We start from the raw sequence: 24,944 nt of genomic DNA, 5'->3' as shown, positions 1-24,944 counted from the left end.
TGGTTAATGATCTTCCTCTCGATGGTGAGCTTATTACGGATCAGCCATAAGGCCCACGATTGCGCAAGGAAGAAGACCCAAAGTAACCTACGAGAAAGACCCGAAAAGCTACTAAGGATAGCATGAAATTGCGCAAAATTAGCAGGGCACCAATTGCAGCCTAAGACTTGTCTGAGCGCGCTCCAGGCAAACTTGGCAAGCGAGCAGCTAAAGAAAGCATGAGCAGCGTCCTCTGTGGCCCCACACAGGGAGCATGCACCGTTGGATGGACCGTGTCTGGTTGCAATTTGGCTGCAGGTTGGAAGCTTGTCCATGGCCAACTGCCAGGAAAAGATCTTGACTTTTAACGGCACCTACGTGCCCCACATATCTTTGAAGTGAGCAACCGTGGTACCTTGCGAGAGTTTCAGATACATGGACTTGACAGAGTATTTGCCTGATGGTTCTAGGTGCCAACGAATAATATCAAGCCCATCGCTCAGCTGAACATGATCCACACAAGTCTGCAGCGCCCTCCATTGCCTCATGTCCGTGATGTCCAAGGAGCGACGGAAGCGAATGTTTAGGCCCTCCTGGTGGCAGGCCACCGCAACAGAAACCTCAGGGTTGTCACAAATCGCGAACAGATGAGGGAAGGAGTCTTTGAGAGGGGCGTCCCCAAGCCACCAATCAGACCAGAAGCTTGTACGGAGCCCATTCCGCACCTCATGTTTGGCCCCTGCTTTAAATAGGTGCTTGATCTTGTGCAGAGCTTTCCAGAATTGCGAGCCCCCTTGACCCTCACCAGTGAAGATATTATCAGCGTCAACATATTTCGCCCTGATGAGGTTTGCCCAAATAGAGTCGTCTTGTTGATAAAGTTTCCAGACCCATTTCAGGAGCAGGGCCATATTCATCTTTTTAGTATTTAGCAGGTCTAAACCCCCCCAAAGGTTTAGGCATGCACACCGTCGGCCAGTTAACCATGTGATACTTACGTTTGGGGCCTGCTCCTTCCCAGAAGAATTTTGATCTGATTGAGTCAAACTTCGCATGAATGCCGTCATGAAGCAAGAAGAGGCCCATGGCGAACAAAGGCAAATTATCCAAACAGGAATTGGTTAGGACGAGGCGTCCACCCGAGGACAGCAGCCTTCCCATCCAAGGATCTAATTTAGCGGCTAAGCGGCGCACCAGGAACAACCATTGTTCCAGGGAGAGTTTCCTGTCAGAGATAGGGAGGCCAAGGTACATAAAAGGGAAGGCACCCTGCTTGCAGTTGAACTTGTTTGCAATGCTAGCTTGTTCCTCTGCTTGGGCATCCAACACTATTACTTCGCTCTTGTGGAAATTAATCTTGAGACCGGACATATCCTCAAAGCACATGAGAAGGAATTTGAGGTTAATGATGCTTTGCTCTTCATTCTGGATCAGAATAAGCGTGTCATCTGCGTATTGGAGGTGGGAAAGTCCCCCTGGGATTAAGTGTGGCACTACCCCATGTATGTGCCCTGCCTCCATCGCAGCCGTGAGCAAGCCAGACAAAGCTTCCCCAATGAAGTTGAACAGCAGTGGAGATAGGGGGTCCCCTTGACGAACTCCACGTTTGTTCCGGAAGAACGGGCCAATCTCCCCATTAATGGAGATTGCGGTATGCCCCCCAGAGACTAGCTGAAGAATGCGGTGGATGTATGCCTCATTGAAGCCTTTGCATCTGAGCACCTCGGCGAGAAAGTCCCAATTCACGCGGTCCTATGCTTTCTCAAAGTCAAGTTTCAGGAGGATTCCCCCTAGCTTCTTGGATCGTAGCTCATGGATGACCTCAATTAAGGCCAACGGACCTTCTAAAATGTTCCTTCCTTTGATGAACGCTGTTTGGTAGGGACTAATCACTCGGTTAGCAATAGGGTCTAACCGCGTAGCATAAGCTCTGGAGATGATTTTGAAGATAACGTTGATGAGAGCTATCGGGCGAAACTGGGTGATAAGGTCGGCGCCCGGGACTTTAGGGATAAGGGACAGGACTCCAAAATTGAGTCTGGCAATGTCAATGCGCCCCAGCACAAAGTCATTCAAAATGTGGAGGACCCCGTGTTTAACCAAGTTCCAGAACTTCTTGAAGAAAAGGACGGGAAAGCCGTCAGGACCAGGATCCGTGTCGGATTTCATATCTTTTACAACTGCCTCAAGCTCTTCTTCAGAAAAGGTGATGAGGATACCAATGTTCTCCTCCTCAGTGACGCGCCTAACTCCCTCCCAGATATTGGGGGCCAGCCCGCACAACCTGTGCACAGAGGTGCCGAGAAGCTCTCTATAAAAGTTGTAGACGTGCTCTTGGATTTGTCTTGGTTCAGAAATCGGCCCCGATTCGTTCCTGAGAGCAGTGATGTTACACTTGCGGCGTCTGCCATTTGCCACAGCGTGGAAATATGCCGTGTTGGCATCTCCCTGGAGTGCCCACTTCACCCTACCACGCTGTCCCTTTTCCGTCTCATTTACATTGCTAACATGCCCAACTGAACAAACCTAGCTTCAGCATTCTTGAGAACACCATTATTAGAAGAAACATTGGTAATGACAGCCATGGAACTGCACTGGCAGACCACACTTGGTAAGGTAGATGCTACGGTTTCCTTAATCTTACTGCATGTATGATTCTCTGCATAACTACATGATGATTTTAGAGGATGAGCATCGCCTTTAGTGATATGATTGACACTTTCACTGAACTTAGCACAGAAAAAAATCGGTGACCCTAGAGGATCTCCTCAGTCTGCGCAGTCCCGGCGCCCTCCACCTTGCGGGGCGTGTCTCCGAGAAGCCTCCCCGCCTCCGGAGCAGCCAAGGTTGGCTCATCCTCTTTCTCTTTTTCGGATTGCAATTCTTGACTCCACTGACGACTTCACCCAATCTTTTCTGTTCGCAGAAGCTTCCCCTCCATGGACGCTTCCTGCCGCCCCACGGAGGCGTCGACGGATGGTTTCGGCGATTCGGACCCTCCAAATTTGGGACTGGTACGTGCCTTGCTCGATGACGCCCGAGTATAATTACTGCTTAAACGAATCTACGGGCCGCAGCCTCGTCACGTGCTTTGCCTAGGGTTCCAAACTCGTGCCCAACTTTATTCTGATGCAGCATGAATTGGATTTCAAGCATCCATAGCTGTGCTAGGTTTTGATCCGATGTGTAGCTACAAGCTTCTAGTGTCACACGAAAAGATCATCATTAATCTGAAATTGGAATTTTGAACCCAATTTTTCGTGGCATGACAGGATGGAGCAAATAAAGAAACTTTAAGCCATTCATAACATTGCAATTGGAACTTTAAACATGCTAATTTGAGCAACATTGCACGAATACATGATGTAACGAAGAGGTTGTACTTCTGAGAAAATTATTACTCTTAGATCTTCAGCATGCTGGATTTGTCTTGAAAGAAATAAAGCGGATTTGGTTGAATTTAACTTTCCTAGGCTCTAATTTGCTACCTTTGGACCTTTGTAATTTGACATGGGATCTATGGATCCTTGTGTGCACTTTTTCAGGGTAGTGTAGCATCCTGTTCTCACAAGCATGATTACAAAAGTAAACTGTGTTCTGAAAATTCATCAATTTGAAGCACACTTCCAATTATGTCCACAAGTCATTATCAATATGCTTCCTTCAAAACTTGTCGTCTTTTTCTTCTATCATCAAATAATGCATTAGTGATGTCTCATCAATGTGAAATAGGTAAGAACAGAAGAGGAAGAATACGTGGAATCCTTTGTAAGGGTTTCACTTCTGCTGGCCAGTGAGGATTTGCGCAAGGTTCAGGATCATGGGTCTAAGATGCTTAAGGTCCTTCTTAATGCGTTGCTTCATCATAGTGCTTCATGTACTTACTCTGAGATGGTTGAGACTCCTAATTGTTTTGTTTATTTGCATTTTAAATTTGCAGCATCTCCTGAAACACAGGAGTGAAAAAATTAGCAGTACTGATCTTCTAAAGCTGAAGTTACAGCTGGTTAAACTCAATACTGATTCAGCTGTGGACAGCGCAGAAGCCATTTCAGAGGAAACAGTGCCCAAAATAGAAAAAGCAAAACATAAGCATAATACCAGTCTACTTGTATTAGCTGCGAGGAATAATTTGAGAAGTCAGGAAACAGGTGAAGCAGACGGAGTCTCTGCTAGCTCCACCCCAGGATCATCTTGTCAATCAATTTCTTTAGATTCGGGAAAGAGGCCTCTTGTCTCTGGAGATGAAAGAGTGGACTTATCTCTTGCACTTGACCCTAGCTTTCACTCTGGTGAAACAGTATCTCCCTCAATGCCCTTGAAAAATTTAGGACAACTGATTTGGGTTTCAGAAGATGAAATAATCGACCTAACCATTGACCAAACCCTTCAACAAATAAAGTCATCATGTAGTTTCCCACAAGATGCCCACCTCCACTCCCTTCCTTTCCCTGTAGATCACCCTATTCCTATCTCTTCGGGCACACTGCCAGACTACAGCGACACACCAAAGAGGCTGGTTCTTAGTCTAGAATCTGACGGGAGAAGCAATGGCAGCAATGGTTTTGCCAGTACTGGAAACAGAAATAGCTGCAGCCCTGGTGAAATAGATGGTAGCATCCTGAGTAAATCAGATGGGAGCAGCCCGGAAAAATCTGATGGGAGTAATGATAGCAGCGGCATCATGTCAGATAAAAAAACCCAGAGCAGTGATTGGAGCGTGAAAGCTATGGTATTATTGTCTTTGCATTAAGTTTTTTGTATGTCCTCTTATGATATGTCTTGCTTTGTTCAGACATTTAAATGTGTGATAATTGCTTTTACCAAGTGGTGCACGTTTTGTCTTTCAAGATGTGCTCTCACTATCATATACTTTTTTTTTTCTGTTCTTGACAGTACTTTGTTGATGGTACAGGGAGTCGATGAAACAATATCTCTAAATCAGGGAGTGGGATGCCTTCTCCTTACAGAGCATAATTTATTGTGTGAGGCATTTGTTATTGTAACATCTTGTCCAGGGTATAATTTTCTTCCATTAAATTGAGCTGCCTTGCATCCAACTTTATCTAATACCCACTTCTCCATAAATGAATTACATTTAGAAGCCCACATTCCTTTTTTTTTCTTTTCAAAATGAACTTCTATATGAACACAATTACTTGGTTTGGCAAGAGAGATGTAGGGTAGGCCAGGAGCAGTATATCAAATGCTTTAGATGTGCATAGTTCCCACACATTAACTGTGTCATATGACTGCTGTATAAGCGGGTTTGTGCATATGTACAACATTTGTATGTATATGTACTTGGCCTCATGGGAATACAAGTTGCTGTTCATCGCATTAAATATCAAATTTCGTAGTTGAGACCTAGCACGACTATTGCTAGAAGGATTCTATAAATTTATTTATGAATTTACGATCATGTTATTAGTACAGATTACGGGTTAATTTGTACCTTGCAAACCATGGCAAGTAAAAACTATCACTTATTGAAGAGCAGAGTAGGTACTGTTAAAATACAACTGATTAACTTCTAAATATCTTACAGGATTCAGCAATATGCAATCATGCTTCCATGTCTACTTAATTCTCTCAATAGAATATGGACCCAGAGGGAGTGGAATGATAAATATGTGGATACTGTGTCTGGATTGAGCAATCTATTTTCTGATGGTCAATTTTTAAAGATGTCTTATCATATTGTCAAATTCTGTGAAGAAAAGCTTACGGGGAGCGTAAAAAATGAGTATGGTGCTTGTGATGTTTTCCCCGTAGCCCTTCTGCAATCAATCATTCCTCTATTCTTACGGGTAATTGGCCCTTTAAGCTCTCAGTCATCCTCAAACCATTCGTTGGTACAAAACAGGTTTTAGGTTACACATATCTGTGTGTTTACATTCTATTTGTTTCCAGCTGCTCCGTTGTATACATGCACTTTGGAGCGTGGAAATTGGTATTGGCTGGTTGCCTCAAGAAGTTGATATGGCTAAAAGCTTGAGCTGTAATGAGCTTGGCTGTTTGCTTGAAATTTCTGATGGACTGTATACCATTGACAGCGATGAATCATTCCGTGAGAATGAGACAAGAGCACTGCTAGAGGGCACTCGGCAGAGAGTGTAAGTACATTCCTTTAGCGGTTCAGATATACCGTTTCTGTTTTTGTACTTTCTTAATCGACTGACACTGGAGTACTTCGAAACTATGAAAGTCAAATATATGCAATGATATTTTTCTCGAGTGGCATGAACTTAAATTCTACATTGATGTTTATTATGATAACCATGTTGTTTACTGCGTATGTTCTTCCCCCAAATAACAGTTTATATCATGCTATAGGTACAATTTTATAGGTCAATGTACAACCGTTGAGGAGGCATTCTCTAAGTTATTGGATAGTCTATCTGTTAGTAATGCCTTCATGGAAGCGCTGGAGTGTATGGAATTCAGGCATTTAGGGAAGCTTATCCATCTTGTAGCTGTTCCTCTGGTCAAGCATTGCCCCAGTGAACTCTGGGAGGAGTGGACAGTCAACTTCTTAGAGCCCATACTATTGCAGTGTGAGCATAGGCTTCATGCTGCTTGGTTTTATCATCTGTATGAAAACCAAGCTGACAGCCTGTTCAACTATGGTAATCTTGTTGGAGAAGATGAAGAAATAAAAAGTTTGGGATATATGCTATTGCTAGAGTTTACTCGAAAACTGTCGGGTTTGCTTGAAGCCTTAGCACTTATGGAACAGACTAGTGTACGTCTACATGAAGATGTTAAACCTATCTGCAACAAGGATACCGTTTCTTCACAAGATTTGAACTCTGTGTCACCATCTTCTCTCTTCAGGTACAATATTAGGCAATGTTACCTCTGCAATTCTATGACTATTTATTGAAGTCACAAATAGAATATGAAAAGAGGCATGTTAAAGGTAGTAAATTCTTAACAGGTTTCTTCTGCGTCATGATTGCTTTGGAAAGTTGAGGATGGGCCTCTTTGGATACTTTGTGGATGATGAAGCAGCAAGGAAGGCTCTTCAGTTTTGCCGTTGTCTGATTCGGCTTGCAGTTTCTACAAATGATGGGAGGCTTCGGCTTTTGATTGTAGACGATCTACTTCCATGTCTAACTCGGCGTCTAGACAATGATCTCCAATGTGCAGTCCAAGACGTAATGCGCCCTTTGAGGTCCAGTACAACTTCCAGTGTGGACCAAGAGCTGCTTGTTCTTTGCAAAGACTTATATGTTAATCTGGTAAAGGTAAGTTATTTATGTGGGGGACTCACTAAAATGCATGGGAACTTTCAGCACGGGATACACCCACTCACTAAGATGTACTCCCTCCCTGCCACAATGTAGTGCTTATAATTTTTTTGCATAAGTCAAGCGAGCTAATGTTTGACCATGCTTATTGAGAAAATTATCCATATCTATAATAAAAAATATATACCATATGAAAATATACATTATGATGAATCCTCCTCGAAATAGGCTTTCGCCCCGCTATATTAATATAGCAACCGATCGATACAACAAGCATGCTGGGGCCGCAGCACAACCATTATGATGAATCTAATGGTACCAATTTGGTATTCTAGATGTTGATGTTTTATTCTAAATTCAATATATAGAATATATACTTGGTCAAACTTTACCTTGTTTGACTTTTTAAATTTCTTATACGCACTACATTTTGGCAAGGAGGGAGTATGATTTATGCACTTCAAATAAATTTAAGATCTGTAATCTACGAAATTCACTATGTACATGCCTTTTGTTGCTGAGATAGAACAAGACGTGCCACAACTTGTTTGTCTCAATTGTCTCGCTGGTCCCAAAAAATTTGCTTGTGCTTTGCTTCAGCCATGAAAATGGGTCTTCTTTGCCATGAAACTGTGGGAACTCGTGCTTAGCATACTTTAGGGATCTTGAGAAAAGAGCTTACATTGAGGTTGTTGGAAGGGGAGGTGGTGGATAGGACGGTATTTAGTCGTGATAGATAGTATGGTTATATGATGAAGTGTGCAGGGGGAAGCGGCGATAACTGGATTTGCTTGGGAGTTGATGGACACAATGTTAGTGTTGACTGCCAAAACCCACCGGCGGGCAGCGGCCTTGTCAACACTGTAGAGCCGGGGGGAGCCTAGAGCTGCGGCTGGCTGAGACCCCTCCGAGCGACGGCCCGCAATGCTCTTCTGGTCACACGCGGCGTTGCGAAGTGCAAGGGCGTGCCACCGACCTATACCTGGTCGGGAAGGTGATGAGATTGCCTCGCTTAGTTTCTGCGAGGCATACATGTAAACGTTAAATACGAGCCTCGATCGGCTCTCGGGTTATCCTGTGAATCGGCTCAAAGAGCCGATCCACCCATGATCCGTACGGGGTGTACGAATACTTGGTGGTCTCGCTTGATCAAGATGAAGCTAATGAGATCTACGACGATTTAGGGTTTTCACCACATAATCGGATCATCCTACTCCGAGGTTGGGCCGGATGGCCACGCACGGTGCTCGTAAGCCGATCCTAAACGAGGCCAAAAAACCAACATGAAGTTGATCCTAGGAACATCCCGTTTAGGACTTGCGAACGCCACCCTACGTGCCACGGGATCCTCACCCTTTGTAAGGCCAAACTATTGCGGATATTAAACTAATCCTTGTAGAACAAGGAGCAATCGTAATAGATCAGATCTACTAAATAATGATCAAGCGGGGTGCCGCCCCACACTCTGAGATAGGCGTGAGGACGGCTAGATATGCAAGGGTTGCACTACGTAAGCATGCTTAAACGAAGAACAATGCTAACCCTAACACATCTAATGATAACTACGTTGCTCGCCATCAAAAGCGCTTCGGTACGAGCAACGCATGAACAACGTGGGGCTTGTGCTTGCCTAGATCGCAAGATGCGATCTAGGCGACATGTCGCTTACTCGATAGAAACCCTCGAGACGAAGGAGTTGGCGATGCGCCGAGATTGGTTTGTTTTTGGGGTTGAACGTGAGTTGTTGTTTATTCCATAAACCCTAGGTACATATTTATAGTCCAGGGGACTTTCTAATGAGGGCGTGCACTAAACCGTGCACGACCAAGATTCTATCTCTTAACTAAAATACGATCTAATATATTACAGATACACGGGCAATTAAGCCCAACTTGGTATAAAAGGCCGATCCACATACTTCTTCTATATATTTCTTCACACCCATCTTCGATCGCGGCCCACCTCCGACTTGGTCAAATTCCGGTGATAACACATGCCCTCCTGGTTTTGGAAATAATATTTCCAAAATCATTACGTTTTTCTTTCGTCGGGTCATGTCATGGCGGAGCGAGAACCATTGCAGCATTTTTCGTCAAGTCGTGTCATGGCGAGAGCGAACAATTGCTCCGCACAATTTGACCGTTGTCTTTGAGTACGCCTCCTCGAAAACTACTGTGGTATTGAATTTTCTCACCGTGGCCCTCTTTATTTAACCGCTCCGAGCGGTTCGCCATTTCACCATCACTGCTCTGTTCGGCCATCGGCACCCAAAAAACCCCCAAACTCCCACGGCCATGTCTTCCTCCTCTTCTTCCCTCGTCGGTCTTCCACGACTCTTCCTCCGAGCTTTCCTACGGGTCTTCCTCCTCCCGCGAGACGCCACCGGATATCCGCGCCCCAGAAGCATGGGACCTGGAAGACCATGCCTCTTCTGTCTGGTCCGAGGACGACCAGTCCCTAACCAGTGGGGACGGAGATCTTCAGTTTCTCGCCGTCGGGGAACTGGAGTCGGAGAGCGAGGACGACCAGTTCCCCTGGGACGGCTGCCCCACCTCTGAAGAAGAGGAAGAAGAAGACGACGATGACGACGACTCACTCGAGGGTTATCCGCCAGCGAAGCGTCTCCGTATGTGGTGGGACGACGACAGCAGCGACGATGAAGACGAAGACGAAGCTCCCGTAGAGGGTTACGGAAGCGACGACGAGGAACCCATCGGCGATAGTGCCGATGAGAGTTCCGAGGACGACGACGAAGGAAGCGACGGCCCGTAGATTAAGATCTACTAATATAGGCCTAGCAATAGTAGATTGGTCAATAGACCCTTCTTTTGTTCTTCCTTCCCAAGCAATCGGCTCTTTCTTTGTAAGGAATCCCCTCATCAATGAAGAAAATCCCTCAACTAATTTCGCCCACTTGTCGATTGCCGAATGGAGTTGTCGTGCGGGAGCCGATGGCAAAATATCGGCTCATCTTGTCGTCCGAGGCCAAGCTGCGTATAAACTTATTTTGCTAAAGTCGATATCGGCGTACCGGCTCTGTTTTCGAAGTCGATGCCCGTGCATCGATCTGTACTTGCAAGCTGTTAATCTCCATATGTTTTCTCAAGTCGATGCTTGTGCATCGGCTACGATGTATATATTTTCTTTTTCTGCGCCGATTCCGGAATCGGCCCCACATCTTACTCGTCCATCATCCCACATGCTTGGGAAATATTTCTTGAGGTGTTGACCATTAACGGCCACGGGGAACTTTTCGCCGCTCAATTCCTCCGAGCATGTACGCATTACCCTTCAAGGCCTGGACCACTTTGTACGGGCCGTGCCAATTAGGAGACCATTTGCCATATGCCTTATCCCTCGGTTCCCAATGGCAACACGACTTCCCACACAAGATCACCAACTTGGAACTCCTTTGGTCTAACCTTTTTGTTGTAAGCACGAGCCACCACGGCTTTGTTTTCCTTAATCTTCTCCAACGACCAAAGCCTGAGTTCCGTTGCGTCCTCAATAGTGTCGCTCATCAAAGCCGCATATTCTTCGACTGTCGGATCATTCCGAAACGTGACGCGTCTTGATCCAGCCGTAATTTCCCGGGGCAATACGGCCTCCTGTCCATATACAAGCCGAGTACGGCGAGGTCTTTATAGCTCCATGACACGACATGCGGTAGGCCCATAACGCTTCGATAGCTTCTCGTGCCAATCCCGAGGGTTCTCGTCAATTTTCCTCTTGATCGGCTTGATCGGGCTTTGATTGGACGCCTCGGCCTGTCCGTTAGCTTGAGCATAGTAGGGGATGATCGGATCAGCTTAATCCCGACATCATCACGGAACTTCCCGAATTCTTTAGAAGTGAAGACCGAACCTCCATCGGTCGTGATAGTGGGGGGATCCCAAACCTATGAATGACGTGTTCTTTCACAAACTTGATCACGTCCTCTGATGTTACTTTTTTCATAGGGACGGCCTCCACCCACTTGGTGAAGTAATCTGTGATAACCAAAATCCATTCATGTTTTTTACCTGATGCCGGATGGATTTTGCCGATCATATCCATGCCCCACCCCGGAACGGCCAAGGTTTGATGATGGGGTTCATCGCCGACGCCGGCACCATCTGAATTTTTCCAAACATCCGACATGCTTGGCACTCCTGTAATAAGCGAAGCAATCTTCAAGCATAGTGGGCCAATAAAACCCCGATCGCCCGATCAACCACTTCATCTTATGAGCCGACCGATGTGTTCCACGAGCGCCTTCATGCACCTCATGTAAGAGCCGATTTGACTCGATCGGTCCTAGGCACTTGAGTAACAACCCTTCTAATGTCCTGTAGAACATTTCGTCTCCTATAAGGACATACTTCATGGCTCCGTATCTCACCCGTTTAGGTGCCCCCGAGCCGAATCTTTCAAATAATCGAAGATCTCGGCTCTCCAATCATTACGTTCCGGGAATTGTATCCGAACTCTCGCTCCGTCGGCTATATCTATGTAGCTCGACGCCATTTGTGCGAGATTGTTGGCATCGGTATTCGGGACCTCGGGATCCAATTGAAGTTAATGTACTGAAACCGTGTCATCAACTCACGGCATTCCACCCAATATGGGAACGGCGATTCACTTTCGCAACTATATTCCTCCGTGAGCTGGTTAATTACCAACTTTGAGTCCCCGAAGAGCTCTACGGCTTCGGCTCCAGCTTCCAATAACAATTCCATTCCTTTACGTATTGCCTCATATTCGCTACGTTATTAGTGCAAGGGGTAGATAACTCGATGGAGAAGGAGTATTCCGCCCCCGAGGTGATACGAGTAGAATGCCGATGCCGCATCCACCGTCACAAACCGATCCATCGAAGAACATAGCCCATGCGCGAATGGATAGTGTCTGCTATATTGGTGCTGATCCGTTCGGCGATGAGATCGGCTAACGCTTGGCCCTTAACGCGCCTCGCGGTCGGTACCGGAGATCAAATTCGACGGCGCAAGCATCCATTTACCGAGTCGGCCTTTCAAAACGAGGGCCGACAACATGTGTTTGACGACGTCGATTTACGAGATGACGATGATCTCCGCCGTCGGAAGGATGTGATGGAGCTTGGTGCGAGTGAAGAATAAACAGAGGCAAAGTTTCTCGACCTCGGGGTATCTTGTCTCCGCGTCCGAGCATCCTCCTGCCGAGGTAGAAAACGACTCTCTCAACGCCGTCGTAGAGTTGCACCACTACCGAAGCGATGGACGTATCGGCCTACCGACGGGTAGATGTAGAATGGCTCGTCTTGCTGTGGGCGGAACTAGCACGAGCGGCGTTGTCGGATATCGCTTAATTTCATCAAACGCTCGTTCGTTCTCGCCCCCGATGAAACTCGTCGTCGGACTTGGTCTTCACCAACGCCATGAACGGCTCGATTCGTCTCCGACGGATTAGAGATGAACCGCCGGACGAAATTGATCTTGCCGATGAGGCGTTGAAGCTCCTTTTCGTGGTCGGCGGTTGCATGGTACGTACCGCCTCCCGACTTTTCGAGGCCGATCTCAATTCCCCGTTCATGAACCGAGAAAACCCGGGAATTGACCGGTACCGTCACGCCAAAGGCACACTTCTTCGGGTTCATCCTCGGCCCGAATTTCCGAGTCCGTTCTAGGACGCGCCGTAGATCGTCCAAGTGCCCCTCCATGGATACCGATTTGACCACCACGTCGTCGATATAGATCTCCACCAACTTGCCGATCGGATCATGAAATATATAATTCATGGCTCGTCGGTACGTTGCACCGGCATTCTTCAACCCGAAGGTCATGACCACGTATTCGAACAAGCCTACCGCCCCTGGTACTGCGAATGCGGTCTTGTGTATGTCTTCCGGAGCCATGAAAATCTGATTATAACCGGCGTTGCCATCCATGAAGCTCAACACCTTGTGGCCGGCAGCGGCGTTTATCAATGTTTCGCCACGGGCATCGGATATTCGTCCTTTGGGGTAGCTCGTTAAGATCTCGGAAATCGATGGCCACGCGCCATCGGCCGTCTTTCTTCTCCACCGGAACTATACCGGAGATCCACTCGGCATACCCGCATGGCTCGATGAATCCGGCGGCCAACATTTTCTCAATCTCCTTCTTGACTTCTTCCGGAATCTCGGCCCTCATCCGACGTGCTCGTTGTTGGAACGGCCGAAATCCTTTCTTCGGGGGAGGCGATGCTCAATGATGCTCCTGTCCAAACCGGGCATCTCTCGTATAATCCCATGCAAAGCAATCCGGGTATTCCTTCAACAGGGCTATCATCCGTCCCCCGAGCTGCGGATCTAGCTTCTTGCCGATAAAAGTAGGTCGAGGCTTATCCCCGGGACCAATGTCAACTTCCTCTAGCTCATCGACTGATGTGAACCCGTACCCCAGCTTCCCGTCACCCGTAAGGTCGACTCCGCATACTGGGAGAGCGGGCGATACGGATACAGCGGGCCGATTACTAGCGTCGGCTTCTACCTTGATCATCACCAGGATGTTTCGGCGGTGTCGGGGCCGATCACATGGAGCAACTTCTTCCTTGTCTTTGCCATAAGAGCAGTTGCCCTCGCCCTTATCTTCATCAAGGGGGCGCCCCAGTTCTATCATGTTGATGTTGAATGGATGTCTCGGTTGGCACCTCCGGGGGTGAGTACCGTTAACCTCGTCAACGGCACGCGCGGGTGAATTACGCGTTCTCGGTCTCGCCGATGTGCGCGACAACGGCAAGCGGGGCCGGAGTGACACTTTCCCTTGGTAGGTCCCGAGAGCCGACTCCAACGAAGAGTGCGGATTCTTCATGACCTGCCCGATCATCCGAACGGCGACATGCTCCAAAGTATTCACCGAGGCTCTCGGAATGGAGGCGCAACGAGTGAGCCACCATGCCACCAATCTCGTGGCGTACGGCCCCGGTACGTTCTTCTGACGGGACAGATAGGTCCACTTCGTCGAGTGCGCCTTCCGGTGAGAAATCCTTCCGCGTGACGCCATGCGGACGGGTCCTGTGATACGAGCCGATGAGGTCGGCTTCGAGGGTAGCCTTGATCTCGTTGTATTGCTTCTTGAGGTCGTCAGGCAGATCCTCGTAGGTGACTGGCGTGCCGTCCGCCATCTCAGATGTAGATGGCGATGTGGTTGATGCGGACGATTGTCCCACCGGGCGTGCCGGAATGTGTTGACCGCCAAAACCCACCGGCGGGCAGCGGCCTTGTCAACACCGTAGAGCCGGGGAGCCTAGAGCTGCGGCTGGCTGAGACCCCTCCGAGCGACGGCCCGCAATGCTCTTCCGGTCACACGCGGCGTTGCGAAGTGCAAGGGCGTGCCACCCGACCTATACCTGGTCGGGAAGGTGATGAGATTGCCTCGCTTAGTTTCCTGCGGGGCATACATGTAAACGTTAAATACGAGCCTCGATCGGCTCTCGGGTTATCCTGTGAATCGGCTCAAAGAGCCGATCCACCCATGATCCGTACGGGGTGTACGAATACTTGGTGGTCCTGCTTGATCAAGATGAAGCTAATGAGATCTACGACGATTTAGGGTTTTCACCACATAATCGGATCATCCTACTCCGAGGTTGGGCCGGATGGCCACGCACGGTGCTCGTAAGCCGATCCTAAACGAGGCCAAAAAACCAACATGAAGTTGATCCTAGGAACATCCCGTTTAGGACTTGCGAACGCCACCCTACGTGCCACAGGATCCTCCCCCTTTGTAAGGCCAAACTATTGCAGATATTAAACTAATCCTTGTAGAACAAGGAGCAATCGTAATAGATCAGATCTACTAAATAATGATCAAGCGGGGTGCCGCCCCCACACCTGAGATAGGCGTGAGGACGGCTAGATATGCAAGGGTTGCACTACGTAAGCATGCTTAAACGAAGAACAATGCTAACCCTAACACATCTAATGATAACTACGTTGCTCGCCATCAAAAGCGCTTCGATACGAGCAACGCATGAACAACGTGGGGCTTGTGCTGCCTAGATCGCAAGATGCGATCTAGGCAGCATGTCGCTTACCCGATAGAAACCCTCGAGACGAAGGAGTTGGCGATGCGCCGAGATTGGTTTGTTTTTGGGGTTGAACGTGAGTTGTTGTTTATTCCATAAACCCTAGGTACATATTTATAGTCCAGGGGACTTTCTAATGAGGGCGTGCACTAAACCGTGCACGACCAAGATTCTATCTCTTAACTAAAATACGATCTAATATATTACAGATACACGGGCAATTAAGCCCAACTTGGTATAAAAGGCCGATCCACATACTTCTTCTATATATTTCTTCACACCCATCTTCGATCGCGGCCCACCTCTGACTTGGTCAAATTCTGGTGATAACAGTTAGCCAGACTGATCTGCGGCTTGATGGTGGCGAGCGGAGGTGGTGTGCTGGAGGGCATGTTGTCGTAAGGTGGGCAGGAAGGTTTGGTGGGTATGGGATCAGGAGAGTGGTTGATGCGACGGTGGAGGTGTATGGTTGGGGTTGATGGCCAAGGGCTAGAGTGGGGGAGGGAAGTGCCTATCGGCGGGCGTGAGGGTCAACGATGTGTGTGCTGCGGTTGCTTTCTCTAGAGTAGGGAAGTGGGTTCAGACTTCATGGAGGAGCTGCGGCACTGTTACCGAGTTCCTGACTTCCTTCTGCCAATTCTCTGGTATCGTCGGCAGGAGGGTGGTCTATGTTGCAGCTCGGTCTGAACAGTCAGATACAGCCAGGATCTGTGATAAGGTTGATGCCATGCCCAACTGTGTTGTAATGGTTTGCTGCTTTGCAGGGAAGGGTAACGGGGGGTATGATAGAGAGAAGAGGGATTGGGGCTACGAATTTGTTAATTGATAGCCCACTCAACCAACTGTGTCTGTGTCTGCTTCATTATATAGAGGATGGCCTTACAAACCTATTTGATAGCTAATTGCATCCAGATTTGGCTGAAAAATGCACCACAAGGATTTTCCTACGTATTCAAACCCAACTTAAACTCCTAATTTGTTGTTGCTACACTTCTGCAGAAATTTGCTTGCCTGCTGGGCTCCATGTTACTATATGGATTCCACACATAACATACTCGTTCATTCATGTATCTGTAGTAGGATTCTGATGGAAAAGATAAGGACAGCGACTCTGATGAAAACAATTTTGAATCCTGGTTGACGAAGGAAAAGGGAAATCTTCGAGTAAAGGCATGTTCTGCTGCGAAGGAACTCCCAGATGGATCTGACTGGAATTGGGAAGTATGTTCATTTTTAGTTCTTTAGATTTTGAACCTTCGAGGTTCATTACTTGATTTGTGGTTGATAATCATTCTTCATTACAACTTCCTCCTTCATGTCAACCAGTTCGAAGATGAATTTCAGAGATACCTTCCTGCTTATATGGAAATGTTGCAACAAGTGGATTCCATTGATGCCTGTGAAGTGGTAATAGTTTGTTGGACCTGTTACTGCTTTGGACAATCATTTTCTTTTGATAGAATAGTACAATAACTATATTATGTTTCTATGGAGAGGTTTCTGCAGTTTTTTATATTTATAAAAAACAGTTTTGCAGGCAGGTGGAAGTTGTGTTTTTGATCATCTGCATTTTTTGTGTGGCAAGGTGGAGAACTTGAATTGGTCCATGTTTATCAAATATATAAATAAATAAATGTGGCATCTGCTGCATTGATTTACTCTATGGTAAACTATGTGAGACCAAGATAAAATCTGTAACAAACTGCATAGTGATTATTAATAAATGAGATCCCTCTACCTGGCTTCTGTAAATCTAGAAATCATTTTTCGCTGCTAACACATTAAATCCAACTCGGTCTTCAAAAACAATATCTTCGGACCCGAGCTCCACTTTGGGGTTAGTGGAAGAAACCGGCTCAATGAAGTTCTCGAAATCAGCATGGGAGGAGCGTGGAAGCCATGCAACTGGACCCGCGGGAACGGAAACTAGTTGGCTTCACCTCTTTTCTAAAATTAGTACTTGAACTAGAGAGGCGAAGCATGAGACGGGCAGCCTAACAATTGTCTTATCATTGGCCAAAATCTGGAGAAGAACAAAATAGAATGGTTCCGCTTAAGCTGAACCAACATCTTAGAAATTATTTTTCTTGTATTGCGTAAAACGAGATTGTAGAGAAAAATGTTTTCTTTATAAGACATTAATTTTGTTTAAACATATACATCATTACATTTTGTGGAGGGTACTTTGAAAGCCTTGTTTCTGATTTTAAGGCCAATACAATTTCTCTGATTATATACGCTTTGCAGTATGATCATTTGGAAGAAGAAGCTCTCCTTCAGAAATTGGGGACAAATTTCAGATCTAAGTATGGCATCAACAGCCGAGAACACCCTTATATGTTGACCATCTCATCTTTGTGGCAGGTAAGCAGTTTTCTATACTTCTCACTTTGAGGCACATAAATTTTGTTTGACGGATTCTTTTTGTTGTCCTTGTAGCGACAATGTTATTCAATGAGTGGCATTTTATACCAACGGAAAAAAATCAAATGTATTAGTGAATTACTCAAACTCAAGCCTCACATCAAGGTATTAATCTGATGTGCTCCATTGCGCGGTAGTATAGTTGTAGCATCACAGTTCATGTATTGATGATTTGCAGGTCTTCAATTGTTCTTCTGCTACTATTTCTCGTCTCCAAGAAAAAATTGAGATAAATTTTGAAGATCCTGAGTGTGCTATGTTACCATCCCTTGATGTGAGTATTTTGTTTGTTTGTAGAATTAGTAAATTATTAGTAAAAGCAGTCTATTTGAGGATTTATCTGAACATTTTCTATCTTTATAGCTTCTGGATGATCTATTATCTCTTTGGGAACCTGTATATCATCCTCTGATACGCGAGGTGACTTGTGGAAGTTTCAAAGCCCTGTGCCTTTCTTTGAGATAAATAACATTCTACCCTTCTTTTGCTGAACTGTTTATCGGCTGCAAGTAATTAACTTTTTGTTGTTGTTAGAGCCACATGGACATACTATTGCGGAAAGTTGATCAATATATCAAGGCGACTGAAAGAGAACACTGCCAGGTATGTCCTTGCATCAATTTTTTCTGACCTCTTAGTACTTTGGTGTGACTAGGTGTCCTTTTCGTTTTCTCTTTGCAGCAAGTCGTACCAGCGACACTTGATTTTGAGGTGCATTTGCAGCCCTATGCAGACGCTTTTTTGAGAATAAGCTTAAAGAGAACATGGTATGCAACTGAACACATTAGGTTATTGGGTTGCTTCAAAATTTCAGCTCCATTGTCAACAACTTCTTTCATTTCTTGTAGTGCTGCATACAATGTATTTGTCTCATGCAGGGTAGGGCTATGCAGAATAGCCCTAACCCAAGGCGTAACAGTGCCTCTGCTGGCTCACAGGGCATGGATTGGAATGTAGATTGATAATTTCTTGCTTGCTTAAATCAAAGCATGTAGACTTATGTAGGAGAGGCTTCCTCCTAACACAAGTAGCCAGCCTTCCTGAGTCGCAGATCCTTCCCAGCCCGGAATACGCTCGTTCTATAATTCCACTTATTCATAACAATAAATACTAATTCGTAGTGGTGGGTACTTTAGGCAACACAACCAGGTATTCACAACATTTAGTTCCTTATCTTCTGTCATGGCGATACATGTAAACTATGTCATGTGTGCCTTCCATCTTCTGATTCTTGAATCAATTGAGCACAACAATTACAGAAATTGAACAAAATGCAATGATTCATAAAAACCAACACGACAACTCAGATTAACTGGTATGTCTACTGGGTGGAGCATGAAAAAAAACACATCAGGAAAATCTTATATCAACTAGAATTGAGGGCACACTTGATAATTATGAGGTCAATTAGAACTGCAACACCATAACTTACTCTGGACAAGATCAGCGATAGTTCAGTTCATGCGCTTCAGCTGAAAAAAATTGCAAGGCAGTGCTAAGTTCTAATCAGCACTAATACATTGCGGTACAAGCTGGTCGCCATCGTCCGGGTTGCTCATGTGCCGCGTAGCATGTCAGCGTGACTCAGCACATGGGTAACGTCAGCGTGTGCATAACCTTGCACGCCGCGATGCCGCGTTTGCATCGGTGCTCGCAGGGGGTGCTGGACCACACACTAGATCTGGAGAATCTCTGGCTAGCCCATGATGTGTTGTTTGCCGAAATAGGAGCTGCTGAGGTGGCAGCCATGACACGTGGAGTCAATCACTCCGACGGCTAGAGCAATCAGAATTTCATATATTTTGACAGATGCAAGCAAGCCCTCCGCCCCCAACCCTCTGCCCCCAACCCTAACCCTCCGCCCCCAACCCTCCGCCGCCGCCGCCGCCGGCAGCGCCGCCGGGGCAAAGTCCCTCGGGGCGTGGCGGCGGCGGGGGCCTTCCTCGTCGCCGCGTGGAGATCGGCGGCCGGATCCCCACCTCCTCGATGCTTGGCGGAGCAGACGCGCGTGGGATGGGCGACGGCGGCGGCGGCCTCCTCCCGTCGGCTGTCCATGGACCGGTCGGCGCGGGTGGGATGGGCGGCGCTGCGGTCTCCCTCTTCTCGTCGGCTTCCCGCAGCACTCCGGCAGGGGTTGGTGGTGGGCGGCGGCCGGACCCTCGCTCCGCGCCATGCCATCCACCCCCGCCTCTCGTTGGTGCGTGGAGGCGATCTCGGGCATCTTCCGCGACACGAGGGCGCCCGGGGCAGCAGCCTTGGGTTTGACGGAGGAGGTGGCCTCTTCTTCGCCGGAGAGGGTCGGCCTGCGGTTGGTGGTGGTGGATTTTTGATCTATCATCACCATCCGGCGGTGAGATGGAGGTGCATGGAAGGCGGCGATGGTGTCGCCGGTGGAGGGTTGGGTTGGCCAGCCCGGGATGGTCGCCGACGTGGGGGTCCGGCCTGAATAAAGGCGGCGGTCCTAGGGCCTCTCTTGCGTGAAGAGGAGGACCTACCGGAGGCTCTGGACTCGTGATCCGGCCGGAGGGTTGAGTTCCGGAAGGCTCCGCCGGCGAATGTAACGGTGCTTTGCACGGAGTTTCGCCGGATCGGAGGTATTCGGTCGTGCGCACCCATGCGTTTATTCCGACCGTTTGGTTCCGGAGGGAGCGGCGCGAAGCTCTTTTTCCGTGTTGACATCAAGTGACTATGGATCCATGATGAAAGTCGGAAGAAGAGAATTTCATGAAGGCCGGAGGGAGGACTAGCTAAGGGAGGTTCAAGTCTCCGCGTTGTTGAGGGGCTTGCTTGGTGTCCGGGCTTCACGGCAGCGGTATGAAAGTGGGGCGACAACACATGTGAAGCGCGAGTCCTACCTTTCGGGGTGAAAACCCAAGGTCTGGCCTTAACCGGTTGTGCCCGGCGGTGACCTTGGTGGAGGCATTGTTTTGAGAGTGGGGACTATCTTCGGGGTGAAAACCTAAGATCTTTGATCGGGCGACGACGGTGTTGGAGCACTGTTCCCTTCTTGGAGGCGTCGTTTTTTGGAGAGTCTGCAATTCAGGTGTTGTCATGGTGGTGGATGTATTGCTGTGTTTAGGTCCGTGATACTGTAGCGGGACTTTTGTTTCTTAGTTTTCTTTTCCCTTTTTTGGCTGTGTGCATCCGTAGTGCCATTAGGGTGGTGCGTTGTTGCAGAGGCTGGGTGTAATTGGTATCTCTCGATATTAATATATTCCCTTTATCGAAAAAATTGAACCACCCAACAAAAATATCACAACCAGTCACATTTAGGGGACCAACATATCCTGTACCAAACGTGGGTCACCAACACACGCCATATTGTGAAACAGCTGCAAGCCCGCTGTCAACATGTGCGGCCTCTATGTATGGACCTCAATGCATATCTCTTTATAGTTTTTGTATACCCACAAAATGACCTCATTACTGCATCATGACACCCTTCTGCGCCGCCCACATTATGGTACCAGCCGAGCCCGATAGCATCAAATCGGGATCCGTCTTATCTCCTTCCTAGCTTGTCATTCGTGGTCTTAAACCTTTAACTGCATGCTGAAGCCATGATTTCTATTTCCTTTATGAGGCCGGCCTTCACAAAATGTCAAGTTGATAACTTGTCTATTGCATGTCTATACTTGCTAAGGAACCCCTGTTGAATCTTATTACGAAAGTGACATCTTATGCTGATATACCTTTTGAAGTAATCAATTGATCATTTTTAATCAAGTTCTTCTGTGAAAGGAAACTCATACTCTTGATTTTCCCATTGATTCCACAGTTCACAATATATACTCTGCCAAGTCACTTCTTTTCGCTTGATTCTGTAAAGTTCACTCCATTGTTACAAGAATAACGTTGTTCAATAAGTATCACGTTTCATGCCTTATTTTGTGGATTTGGTATCTTCATATTGCATGTAGATTTTATACGTGGCCTAGTCTGGAATAGCACAGTTTTAAAACTCATTGAAATCCTGGAACTAGGTTGACAACAGGGAAAAAAGTCAGGCAATGGAAACTAAAACAATTTAGTATGGTAACTCGGATTAATTGAAAATTTTGATCAAAGTCCTTGGGTATTTGTTACCGACTACCAGTGGTTTCCAATTACCACATGCACTGCAATTGTAAATTAAAATCGGAATCATGAAAGTTCAAAACTTGACTTTTCTCTGAATATTCATGTATTGGTCCTTTATTCCTTACTTTGATCAGCTTAAAGTTTGTAATGAAATTTTCTTTTCCAGTATTTTAGAGCAATAGATCAAATACACCTGCATAATGAGTTTGATAGACAGTTGGCTTCCGGTGGGCTAGATCATCTTGTGGATGAATGTATTTCTTCTAAGGTAATTATTTGCATCCATAAAGTAGCACAAAGAACTTCTATACATTATATGTAACTTTGTTGTGACTTGCAGGATGACTTTGTAAAGAATCTTCTTGTCAAAGATGAAGTGGCGAAGATGAAGTTTCAAGATTTGGATCATGATCTCATAAAGTTGTCTCTCGAGGTGTTAATTGTTCATGTACTATTCATAACTTTGTTACTTCTCTAATGAGTATTTCCTAAACAAGTTTCTTCCCTTCATAGTGGATATCTGAGCTTGTGGAAATCCGTCATCAAGTTCGCACTTATTCTGGTTCTTTACGGATCCTGTTTAAGGATAAGTCGGTATGAACACATCTCAATGCAATATCATATCTTTCCTTCTTTTTAATGCACTAGTTTTTTTGACTTAATTTATAAATTCTCAGCTTTGACAATAGATGAAGGTGACTAAGGGTGCTGTATTTTGATCTTTTCTCATGGTTCTGGTCAAAGATTAGGCTAGTTTTTGGCAAAACTAGTCTTTTATATCGCACCAAACAAATACCTTTGCTTAGCAAGGCTATATAACTAAATTTTCTTGGGATCCAAACGCATCAAAGTGGATTCTTTTACAATACTTAATTTGTTTAGTACAATCTTGTACTTCAAATTGCAAAGTTTTGTGGGGAAATATCTAATATAAATATTCTGTTATTGTCATTTCTAATTCCATAGCAGTATCAAAGTATGGTAGGAAAAGAGTAACTCAAAGGTGCATCAGAGCATGGGTTTTCCCAGTTGGAAAAACTAGGTTTCAGATGTAAAAAATAATAATAAAAAAGAAACATGTAAATTCTCTAGTGCCTTATGTACTTGTATATATTTTTTGCGCTCTGTTGAAATATCAAATTACTTTGGAAGGTAATTATTTTATAGCACTAAATTTGTTTCTTAACTGTTCAAGCAAAACAGATCTTTACTCCAAGAATCAAGAAATGTACATGCATGTACATAATTCAAACATTTGCATGTATATTTATCCAGGACTTTATTTCTCTTATTTTACTGTGCACCACGTTAACATATGATATCAGTAGCCATTTCGCTGCTCCCATGGTGACGGACTATGTGAATAGGTACATCCATTTTCATTTACTTACAGAAGAATTGGTGAACTGGATTCAGAAGAAGTTACAAGTATTTCTAGCTGAGCCCAGTAAATAGAATTTCTTCTATATACCCTGGTTTAGCACCAGCTTCTTGGTTTGATATTCTCTCTCTACAACTTTTGGATGAGAAGACTAGACATTTCACCGAATAGAGATGCTGCACCTATGAAACATATCAAATGACATTTATTTCTTATTTTCTTATGGCATTCTCATAACTGGCTTCTTAAATCATGTCAAAACAAAGGTGATCCTTGTTCCTTTCATTCAAACGACTGGTATATGTCTAAAATGTGGCTATCCCTATCCAACCTGTGATAACCACTAAACTAAACAAACCCTATGTATCCAATTATTTTTTCTTTATTAGTTTTAGTCCTTTCGATATGTGTTGGAAATGTACCGGGCATGTATTGGCAACATTGATGTATCACATATGTATATCCAATATATGGAGACGCTAGGTTTTGCAAGTATTGGTGTTGCCTGAATAGAGCTTTCTTTTACAGTTTAAGTCTTCTTAGGATACTGTAATGTTGGGACTAAACTAGTGGAGATATAAACTTTTTGACTGAAAATGTTGCGACCTTTTGAGATATAAAATTCATTTTTGTCCATGAATGAGGAATAGGGAAATTGTTTGTTGATTCTAGGTAGAGAGCCTGAGAGGACGGCGTGTATGTTATATTGATCCGCTCATAGTCGTTTGATAGGTAACTTTGATCAACCTGGGTCTGTTGGATCTGTTATGCAAATCTTGAAACATCGGTAGGTTCATGATCTTAAAAACTGGTACTATAATCCCACTGGATGTTTTGGATCTGCTTGGCGAATTTCTACTTGCCTTCTCTTTTATTCCTTCTCCCTCAGCTGGTACTTTTCAAGTTCTGCAGTTCATAGTATTCCATTGTTAACTTATAATAAGGTGTATTTTCTGTTCTTATTGTAAAGAGCATGGTAGGGGTAAGAGAATTTGACATGTTAATTGTGTTTTTGTTCCTAAAGTGTGCATACGATTTTCTCAAAGGTCACGGATTATTCTTGATTGGTTCCTGAGATCCGGCATTAGTTTATTAAATTCCTAATTCTTCTAATATGCTATCACGTAGGCTTCTCCCACTTATATTGATACCACAATATGAATTGGATCATCATGTTGCTAGGAATCTGTATACTGCATCATACTGACATTTCAGAGCTAGAAGAATCTATGCTTTTCTTAGCTAGACAAATCAGCAATATCTTGGCTACCAAGTACCAACTTTTGTGCATAGCTTAGGTTTTTGTGCAGGATAGAAATCGGTATCATCATACATCCTTAGTGCTGAACATGTCCGACAGCCTGCACTAATTTCATTTAATATGTTTTTCTCACAATCTACCTGATACAAGTGTGTCAGCTGCCAAGTATAATTATACAGTGTCTCCTCTGCTTTTGATATTTTTTTATTAATCTCCACTAAATTCTAAATGTATAAAAATTCAGCTACAAGGTGATATCGAAGTGTTGATGAATGAACTGGAGTTAGGAGGCTTTTTCGACACTGATAATGATTCTGTCAATTGGGTACTTTCCTATAACTAAGATTTTGTGTTCCCATTTGTGTGTTAGCATGCGCTGATTGTTTGTTTGTTATATGAGAAGGAGAGCTTTTCAGAACTTGTGAATCAATTTGGTAGCAAAGTTTTTGCTGGACATTCCCTTCCGAGACATTATGTGGTCAGAGGAATCATGGTATAACCTTGTACGACAACTTTACTCCTGTATCTTGGATTAGGGATG

The 24,944-nt window shown here is 45.4% G+C and overlaps 1 protein-coding gene across 2 annotated transcripts; it reads left to right on the top strand.

Annotated features, from left to right (window-relative positions):
* Positions 1-2,489: 2,489 nt before the first annotated feature.
* LOC124661368 lies at positions 2,490-24,897 on the top strand. 2 transcript variants are annotated; one of them, XR_006990155.1, is made up of 23 exons: positions 2,491-2,595; positions 2,719-2,825; positions 2,906-2,993; positions 3,712-3,819; positions 3,920-4,711; positions 4,895-4,998; positions 5,528-5,789; positions 5,893-6,095; positions 6,316-6,816; positions 6,920-7,229; positions 16,338-16,478; positions 16,584-16,664; positions 17,505-17,621; positions 17,697-17,786; positions 17,860-17,955; positions 18,045-18,101; positions 18,216-18,284; positions 18,363-18,448; positions 21,928-22,029; positions 22,102-22,194; positions 22,275-22,355; positions 24,648-24,728; positions 24,807-24,897. XR_006990155.1 is itself a non-coding variant. In XM_047199228.1 (19 exons), exons 1-19 carry the CDS (start codon positions 2,554-2,556, stop codon positions 18,636-18,638), a joined length of 3,363 nt encoding a protein of 1,120 aa, XP_047055184.1. In that variant the 5' UTR covers positions 2,490-2,553; the 3' UTR covers positions 18,639-19,147. The 2 variants fall into 2 exon arrangements, 1 of the variants encoding a protein (XP_047055184.1); XM_047199228.1 differs by lacking the exons at positions 21,928-22,029; positions 22,102-22,194; positions 22,275-22,355; positions 24,648-24,728; positions 24,807-24,897 and adding an exon at positions 18,530-19,147 and having other exon boundaries at positions 2,490-2,595.
* Positions 24,898-24,944: the final 47 nt, after the last annotated feature.

The sequence above is a fragment of the Lolium rigidum genome, chromosome 6 (genome assembly GCF_022539505.1).
Source record: "Lolium rigidum isolate FL_2022 chromosome 6, APGP_CSIRO_Lrig_0.1, whole genome shotgun sequence".
NCBI classification, from domain to species: domain Eukaryota; kingdom Viridiplantae; phylum Streptophyta; class Magnoliopsida; order Poales; family Poaceae; genus Lolium; species Lolium rigidum.
The sequence above is the reverse complement of the archived record's forward strand: the minus strand, read 5'-3'. Positions and strand labels throughout refer to the sequence as shown.